Source organism: Setaria italica, chromosome IX (genome assembly GCF_000263155.2).
Source record: "Setaria italica strain Yugu1 chromosome IX, Setaria_italica_v2.0, whole genome shotgun sequence".
Taxonomy (NCBI): domain Eukaryota; kingdom Viridiplantae; phylum Streptophyta; class Magnoliopsida; order Poales; family Poaceae; genus Setaria; species Setaria italica.
In genome coordinates, this window is record NC_028458.1 from 15,354,948 (window position 1) to 15,364,615 (window position 9,668).

At 49.9% G+C, this 9,668-nt stretch overlaps 1 protein-coding gene across 1 annotated transcript; it reads right to left on the reverse strand.

Moving 5' to 3' along the window:
• Nucleotides 1-195: 195 nt before the first annotated feature.
• Nucleotides 196-507, reverse strand: LOC111255808 (putative ripening-related protein 6). Its single transcript, XM_022823046.1, has one exon. The coding sequence runs from the start codon at nt 505-507 to the stop codon at nt 196-198; it is 312 nt and encodes a 103-aa protein (XP_022678781.1).
• Nucleotides 508-9,668: the final 9,161 nt, after the last annotated feature.

Sequence of the window (9,668 nt, forward strand, 5' to 3'; positions counted from 1 at the left end):
GGGCTAAACTTTAGCCTCCAACATTTGAGAGGGCTAAAGTTTAGCCCAAGGCTAAATTTTAGCCCCTCCTCCCAAACAAGGCCTACGTTTAATACTCCTAATTAGTATCTAAACATTCGATATGACGGGTGCTAAGAATAAGTCAATGGAATCAAACCAGGCCTCACACATAAACCGCTTGACGACGGCCTTCGATCAGGCGTCGGACCAGGTGACCGGGACGACGCCGACGTCGGTGTCGAGGCCGAGCGCGTCCCAGACGGCCCTGGACGTGTCGACGACGTTGTTCCTGCACCCGTGCCTGGAGTCGCACTCGTCCACGACCCGGGCCACCACGGAGCGCCCCGTGCGGACGCTCGTGATGCGGATCGGCCTGTGGCACCGCCGCCCGCCGGCGAACCACCCCGTGGACAGCGCCACGATCATGTCGCGGTTGCTGTGGAAGTGCCCGTCGCACGCCGCCGGGCTGCCACCGTCCTCCCCCTTCTCGAACCCGTTCACCGTCATCACCGCGCGGGTGCCGCCGCGCTTGGGCGACGACACCGCCGGGGACGAGCAGCGGGGGTCCTTGTGCCGCAGCAGGCCCGAGGCACCGTCGCCGTCGCGGCACGGGTCCTCCGGCTCGTGGTGGTGGTGCCGGGCCACGGCGCGCGGCGGCGACAGCAGCAACAGGACGACGGCGGCCAGGAACGCAAGCTTGGTGCTCGCCATTGCTGTGTGCTCCTGCTTCGCGTATGTGTGGGTGTGTTTCAGCTATGTGGCTTGGGTGTGGTTTAAATAGGCGCGTGCGAGAGGGATAGTGTGCCCGGACGAGTCCACAGTCCGCGCGTGCCAATCGTGGCTCTTGTCTTTGAGGCCTGCGATACGAATCTTTTCTTTTTTTTCGACAAGTACGATACTCTTTCGGTACGCTCGATAGTCCATGCCACTATGCCAGGACAAGTGCGTTGTAAAAACCATGGTTTTCGATTTGATGGTATCGCTAGTGTTATACGGCGCGACGTTAATACCAAGCGCTAGAATCTGTGAGAAGGTCGGCCGTTCGACCGTGACACTCCAAGCAAAAGGGCGTGAATGACGCAGGAGCGGTGTTCATGCGTATGCTGCTATCATCACCTCAAATTGAGGGATATGGATACCCCATGGATTCCCACCGACCAAGATACTTATCGATCCTGGTAACTGGTAAGTGGATCCGCCCGACCAGAATGTGCGGGCCAAGGACATGAAGATACTTAGAGCACAAGTCAATGAGGCTGGACGATTCAAATCGGTCTGAATATTGCGGGATACGTATTGTAATCCGACTCAGATTACCTTCCATGTAACTACCAAGTAGATTAGATTCAAACTGACTTGTAAACCCTAGGTTGTCAGCCTATATAAGGCGGTCAAGGACGCCTCCCAGAGCACCCCAACTATTCCACGCACCAGCGCAAAGCAATACAAATCAGAATACATGATGTAGGGTATTACTCTCTGGAGACCTAAATATGTCTAAATCCTCGTGTTCTCGTGATCATCTTCAAGTTCTTGATCTCACAATCCCCTCTGTCTACAAATCAACCACTTGGGTAACCCCTATTGGACTGTCAGGCTACTAAATCCGACAGTTGGCACGCTAGGTATGGGTGATTGTGAGATCCTCCCCAGTGAGCTCGATGGCATCTCGCCCCGCGTCATCTTCTCCGAGAGCATGAAGGATTTCCTCGCAAGAGCCCACCCACATCCTCCAACCTGATCGGGTGACTCGTTCTTATTTTTCGAAATCAGATTGATTTGGTCCTTTGGTAGCCAATTATAGATTGATTTGTGTTTCCGATCTGCGTGGGTTTATGCACGGGCTTCGTCTTCCTGATCCAGACCCACTCGAATTCGATCGTCGGGGCCTCGAGGTTGCTCGCGCGCTATCGGCGGGACTTCTCGGCACATCATCTGCACGCGTTGGCACGCCTTGATCAATGCTGGCGTGCGCACCCCTAGGATGGATCAGCACACACGTGCAACACGTATCAACAAGCAAGAAGATTCTATTCTATCTACTATTCCATAGCCGATCTAGTTTACATCATTATTTTTTTTTATGGTCACCGAAGGTCATCAATGATGGTTCACTATATCAAGCATTGGGAGGAGTAGGCGTTGGAGCCACGGAGGTCACCTCGGCGGGCGCTACAAGGCAGCGCTGATCCGTACATCTTATGGCCGTGACTACTGCACGACGCACTGCTGCTCCTATAGCCAGCACCGCTGACCACTTCGACCATCTGGACCCAACATCAGCTTCGTCAACAGCTATTCACCAATGGCTGCTCGTTCAGGTACGATGCCGACTCTTTAACTCGGTCACGAATCAAGCTAAGTCTTATTTTAATTAAATATTTTACGGCTTTCGTATACCTACATACGCCTCGGCTCTGAAAGGATCTATTGATGCCTAGAGGGGGTTGAATAGGCTCACTTCGAATTTTCCTGAAAAACTCGCAGCAGTATTAGATATGTCGGAACTTCCAACGTAGTGCCGGAATTTCCGATGAATCGGAGCTTCCGGTACTAGATCGAAACTTCCAACAGGATAAAGTGACCTGAACGAAATCAAAATGCAACCTGATTCTACCAAAACTATGCAACGACCTTGGTTAATCAGCTGAGTTAATCTCAAGGCTAATCCCAATCTGCAGTTTCCACCGGTCCGACCCCTAAAACCGCACCAACCGGCAAACGGCAACTCTTCTCTAAGTCCCAAAGACAGTGTTCCTCCAAAATCTTAGAGCTGAGGGAGAGCCAGAGACTGGCTGGTGGACCCACAACCAGATCCCACAGATCCCTCGAGTCAAACGCGCCAGAGCAGCGTGCGCCCCGCTTCAGAGCTTCCCCGCCGCGTGGCTCAACTTCTTTGGCGCGCGCTACCTCGCCCGGTCGCCGACCGCGACAAGATGGATCAGCGCGCCTCCCTTCCAATCGCGCGCGGAAGCCCATGCGGCCCTTTCTGCCTCGCCTCGTCTCGCTCGCACCCTCGCCAGCCGCGCCAAGGCGTCCTGTCACTGCCGTGGCAGAGGTTTTGCCGCTGCCGCGCCAGACCGCCTCGCATCCCGCACCCATCACCTCGCCCGGATCCCCGGCCCCGTGCCCCGATGCCTTCCGGCTTTTCCGCCTCTCCACGGTCGCACCGCCCGCGCGCACGCTCCACGACGATACCGCCCTCGCCAACCACGGCTCCGGTAGAGACAGCTCCTTTTCCGCCTGGCTAGTAATGTGCCCCGGCAAGCCGCTGTTCTGCGCTCGCTCGCGTCGCCGCTCGCCCTGTCACCTCGCCTGCTGCGACCTCGCTTGCAGTGCCTTCCTTCCTGTCACACGCCAGTCAAGTCACCGCCCACAATCCGTCGCTTGACGCGACCAGACCCTGCTCGCCTTCGCCAACTCTAATCCCGGCAAAACCGCGCCTGCGCCGGCTTTGTCTCAAGTGCCCAATGACCAAAGACCCTTTCACCAAAGCTCTGCTTCGCCGCCCATCGCCGCTCAATCGCCGCAAAGGCAGAGCACTCCATCCTTTTTTTTCCCGATCTTCGCGCTGCTCAAACTCTCTCTCTTCCGCGCAGCTATAAAAGGGAGTGCCAGAGCCCCTACCGGAGTTTCCTTCACCATCGCTGCTTCGCCGCACCATACTCTGCTCGCACTTGAGCACTGCCGCTTAAGCTCTTGAGAAAGTTCCCCTCTCCGCTCGAACCCGCTTCTCCCCAACCCACCAGCCGCCTGTTCCTCCGCACGGTGATAGAGCTTGCTTGTTGTCCACAAGAAGCACCGCCGCCGCCGGAGCACCGTCGAACCTCGCCGCCGCCTAAACCTTAGCGCCTTAGTCCTTCCGCCTAAGTCTGTTCCTTTCCGACCCCAAGACTTCACCAGTAGACCTAAAGGTAAGATGCTGACCCCCTTCCCGGTTCGCCCGACCCCTTTTTTTTCTGTCTCGCCCGACCCTATCTGTTTCGCCGACCCTTATCCGCCTCGCCCGAGGGCTCGGCTGAATCTTTTTCTTTGACCCGAGGGTATCTGTGTAAATTTCGGGGACTTCTCTGTATTAAGTCTGAGGACCCCGATACAGTTATTCCTTAAGTCTAAGGGTCAGATCATAAGTTTCTCCCAATCTGACCTTTCTATCCTGTTCTCCACCAACTGAAGTTGGACTCCTCCACCTTTCCTGTAGCTTTACTACAAGTGTCTGAGCTAAAATGTGCAAGTGTTGTTGAGATAACCATCTAAATGTTTAGCCCTGCATTGTATTTCCGTGTAGAGCTAAATCTCGCGGACGGCACCTACGAACTGCATTCGGCGCTAGAAGACGGAGCAGTAGCTGAGCTGCCGACCGCAGGAGCTGAAGTAGAACCCGCAGAGGACTAGTTCGCATCCACCCCGCTCGAAGGCAAGCCCCGGAGCATGAACCCAAATTTTCTAAACTTGCACATGCCTTCCTTCATATGTATGTGCATTTATGTTATAGGAGTTGTTTGAAACCATAGATGTATGACTTAGTTCCCTTGATCTGAACACTAGTCTGTTAAGTCCGAGTAGTTGCAATGCTTAATAGGGCTCGGTAGAAGTCGAGTGATTTCCTGTCACTCGCGAGTTATAGGAGTTGGTTGTTCTCCTTCTGGTTACAACTATAAGGACGATGCACGGAGCAGGGCTTGGTGAACTCTTTTGGTGATCGGCTGATCGCCCCGTCTGTTTACTTGAATCTGTTTAAGGTCCGATAGTGGTGGTGTTCGTGATCAAGTGTTTGAAAGTACTAATCTCATACCCATTATGGGATGGGGAAGCCTAGTACCTGATTGAACCTGGACATGAGCGGTTCGATCCACTGTCTCTGGAACAGAGTTTCCCCTGCGGCCGCTTGTGGTGGCAAGTGTGGTCACGGAACGGCAGAGGCCGGGTCTGTGGAACCTTGCACCAAGAGAGGTGGGCCCGACACGGGTCAGGGAATTGATGGGGACGGCCGACACAGGAAGCGACCCTCGGTGGTGCGCAGATGTCGTGAGGTTAGGTTTGCCATGCATGGTTAAGGAACTCGAATCGATTCGTCTGCCTCTCACAGTTTGAGACTGCTTGATCGCTATGCTACACTGAGTAAAGATGGAATATGATGATGATATGAACTTGATGTTGAGCTTTATGCACATTATGTTTGGATCTGTGTTTGCTTAGCATGAGTTGCAAAAGTAGGCTGGTTAATGAACTTAGAACCGGAGCTAAAACATTGAAAGTAAGGACCTACTATAGTTGCTTTTAGCAAACAAAACTCCTCAGCCAAAGAGCCTTGCATGTCTAGAAGTGGTGGAGTAGTTTGTCCCACCGGTCGGTTAAGTCTTGTTGAGCTTAGCAGCTCAGCCTTGCTTGTGGCATCTCTTTTCAGGTGAGGTTGAAGCTTCTGAGTTTGCTGCTGTTGGCACTTGGCCGTCCCAGCTTCCTCCTGGGTGGACGGTCGAGTGGGATCCCTCCTCGGACGGCGAGGAGCAGGATCACTGATGTTCTGTTTGGCCTCATCAGGGACATCCGACCCCGGCGCTAGCTTCCGCTATATTTTATCTTCCGTTGCTTTTGAACCTTGTAAAACTCTGATTTCGAACTAGTGTGTAATGAATCGTTGGACTAATTATTTGATCTGTTGTATTCTCTACAACCACTCACCTTCGTGTGAGCTATGCTAACTCGGTCCTGTCTAAGTGGTTTAATCGGATGAAATCCGACGGATCGTCGAGTTAACTTGATTAAAGCATGAGATTCGCGGGTTAGGTGACTTAACCGTGCTTTAGCTAAGTTAATCCGAGGTGTCCCGCCACAAACTATTTGAATCAAAAGATATTAAATGAAGCGTAGATGCTACTCCAGGTGATATATATGCAAGGAACAACTTAAATGCATAGATCGACTAAAAACGAGTTTCTAGGAAAGACTTAGAACAAAGAACACAATAAGCACGTGAGACAAGGATTTGTTACCGGAGTTCACTCTCACTGAGAGAGCTACGTCTCCGTTGAGGAGCTCACAAAGAGCCGGGTCCTCACTAACCCTTTTAGCTCCCTCAATCAACCACAAAGGAAGATTGAGTCACTTACTCTGAATCCACGAAGGATGGGTGATACAAACGTTCGCAGGCGCACCACACAAAGAGGGCGCTCAAATGGGTGACGCCTAGCCGTCTAGAAGCGAGTTTCAAGAGTAACAAATGCAAATTGACGCCGAGGATGATTGAGGTGCTCTTGAGATGAACTTCTTGAACTTCCCACTCAACCCTCAAGTCCCTCACACTCTCAATTTCACTCTCACCCAAACCCTAGCTCAAGAACTCAAGGATTGGGGAGGAGAGGGAGTATTCAATGCTATGGGAGTGTTTTGGCTCGAGTTAGGTCAGCAACTTTGAATGGGGGGTGCTAAGGGGGTATTTATACCCATCCCCCCAAAACTAGCCGTTATAGACAGGTTATGTACCTGTCGGAACTTCCGACACAGGGTCAGAACTTCTGATAGAGTTAGCTTAGGTGAGTAGAGACCCCTATAGGGAGTTTCCACAAACACCTGACACTTATCGGAACTTCCGATGGAGTATCAGAACTTCCGACACTTTTGAGTTAGACGCACAGAGGACCTCTGTCAGGATTATCTGGATACTTCCGATACCTGTCGGAACTTCCGACACACCGTTGGAACTTCCGACTGGCACAGAAATGCTGAGGTAAAGGTTGTGTACGTGGGAGATTTGTGTCTCTCAAAAGGTTAGTTAGCATCTCAATAGAGCACCTTAGCATCTTGAAGCTATCCATTTGCATCCCCCTTTATAGTACAGCGTTCCTAAACTCAAATTTAAAATTAGAAATAACAAAGAGAAACTTCTTTTGAGCTTAACGCTATCTTAGCCTTGCAATAAGGGCTCTTTGAGAGTCTTTTCATACACCTTTGCATTCTTTTGAACTTAGAACCTGTGAATCACTTAATAATTGTGTTAGTCCCCTAACTATGCTAGTCATGAACACCAAAACCTACTTAGGGGGCGAAATGCACTTAGAATCTCCCCCTTTATGGTGATTGATGACAACACAATTAAAACTCACAAGAAAGATATAAATGCTTCAAAAGCAACTATATAGATGAGCTCCCCCTTAATATGTGCATGAGAAGATAAATGGCCTCAAATGCCAAATGCAATAATTGAGTGGGCTCCCCTATATCCTTGCAAATGTGGGGTGCAAGAGTGTGTCAAGAATATCAACGTGATGCATATGACAAGATGGGACACTTCTACAAAAGTGAGAAAGAACATTACACCACACAAGTCATAAACAACTCATCACAAGCAAATAAGAGTCTTAAGCCACACTAGCATAGCAAATGAGTCTTACAAATTGAAAAGTTCACTTGGCACACCAACCATTACACCACACACATAAATTGCCTTACAAGTCCACAAGCCACTAGATAAGATAAAGACAAGCTAAGATAACATCCATCCATGGTGAGCGTCACTCCCCCTTTGGCATCAAGCGCCAAAATGGGGAGGCCCTTCCATGGGCCTTCACTCATCGGCGTCTCCCTCATCACCATCAGTGTCATCTTAATCTTCGGGAGTGTTGGCTTCGGGAATTTCTTCCTCTTCCTCCTCACTAGACTCCTCCCGTCCACCAAAATCTTCTTCCTTCATACCACCTTGGGAAGGCCCAAAGAAGACCGAGGGCTGCCCAAACTCCTCCCAAGAATTATAGAACACCGGCGGTGGAGGTAAGTCAAGAGGAGCACGAACCGAAGAATGTGGAAGATCACTTTTAGCCATGAGCTCCTTTTGCCTCTTCTCTATCTTCAAGAGCTCTTCATCCATGTGTTTATTATGGGCATATATTTCATCTGCATTGTGCTTTGCGACATTGAAGCACGCAAATAAGCCTTGTGAGATGAAGCTTAGAATACCTTTCTTCTTAGGGGCACGAGAAGGACCCCTAGAAGTGGATAGCCTAGACGATGAGGGCTCCAAGGAAGGACCATGTGAAGAAGAAGGTCCGTGAACATGTGAGGGTCCTTGAGAAGAAGCCGGAGGTCCTTGAGATGAGCTTGGAGGCGGAAGGCAAACAACATGGGAACCAATCCTCAAGAGCCTCTCAAGTTGACCCTTCTTTGGCCTACAGATCGGATGAGCTTTGTCAGTCAAGATGTCCAAGTGTGTCACTTCTTTGATCATAGCAAAAATGTATGGGGCATAGTGATAACTCTTCCTTGGAGAATGAGAGCAGATAATGACTTCCTCCCAAATGAAATCAAAGACATTGAAGTCTTCTTTGCTCGGATGCATCCATGCAAGTATATTCTTGGACATATTTGAAATATTATCCGAGTCTCCACCTTTGGGACAAAGGGTGTATCGAAACAGCTGATTCAACAGGCGATAATACGGTATCATCCCCTTTGTAGTGCCATGCTCAATAGGTCCATATGCAATATCATACATAAATGCCATTTCTGCATCCTCTAACACATTCTCATCATGAATCGTTGGACCATTGAGATAGGATCCTCCATAGCCAAGAATGTGTGCAAAGTGCTCACATGACACAGACAATGGCTTCCCTTGAATAGTCCAATGCATAACTTTGTTGGGCCTGTTAATATAAAGAGTAGCATAGAATTGGGTCACTACCTCTTCATTCCAATCTTGATTAAACTTCATAATTTTGCGAAGAAACTTATTATTGCAAGCATCATTGACTTGACCAACAACCGGCAAGTCCGCATCAAAGAAATAGTCCCAATCCATAGATTTCATCTCCATGGTGGGATGTGACTTGCTAAGAATTATGGACTTATACCAATCCGCATGAAAGCGAGCTAAAAGCGCACATCCCCACAAAATTCCTTCTGATACTTAGAGGGGTCATCATACCTCAAAACTCGCACATCATGCCTCCCTTTCATATAGTCCACGGGGCGAAGGGGAGTGTATCCGGGCCTTTCATGACGAGTAGGCTTCTTTACCCTAAGAATGACTGACTGGAGAGCATCCAAATTGATATATTCATTATCATCCAAATGAGCTCCCGGAGTAGATGCATTTTTTCTGCGAGGGGGAGGCGCTTGGCTAGAACTTGCAACAGCACTACGCTTCCCCCTTCCTCAAGCTTGGGTAGGCACCTTGGGAATAGCCTTTCTCTTTCCACCTCTTAGAGCTATTGGTACGTCATCATCAGACTCGGTGGAGGAATTTGATTGGATTTCAGGACGATCTTCTTGCCTTTTGCTTCTGCGTTCGCGAACCATCTGACAGGACAAAGAGAAGGAGTGATTCATGGATTAGCAAGGATGCACTTGGACTGAGATGTCGAAACAACAGACACTTATTGGAACTTCTGAGACAGTGTCGGAACTTCTGACACATTGGAAGTTTCGATACTCTATCGGAAGTTTCGATAGAGCCCAATTCCAACCTAAATCCATGGGATTTGAAATCTATCCATCCAAGAAGTTTGATATTGCAGGTAAAGGGTCTATGATCATCCTAGAGACTGTCCTTAAAAGATGAACCTCTAACTCCTAGGGCATTGAGAGATCAGGCGGTGGGGATTTGAAATGAGTTACCTTGATGAACTCCCGCGCGGATCGGAGCATACAAAGGGTGGATCGGAGGTTCCGAT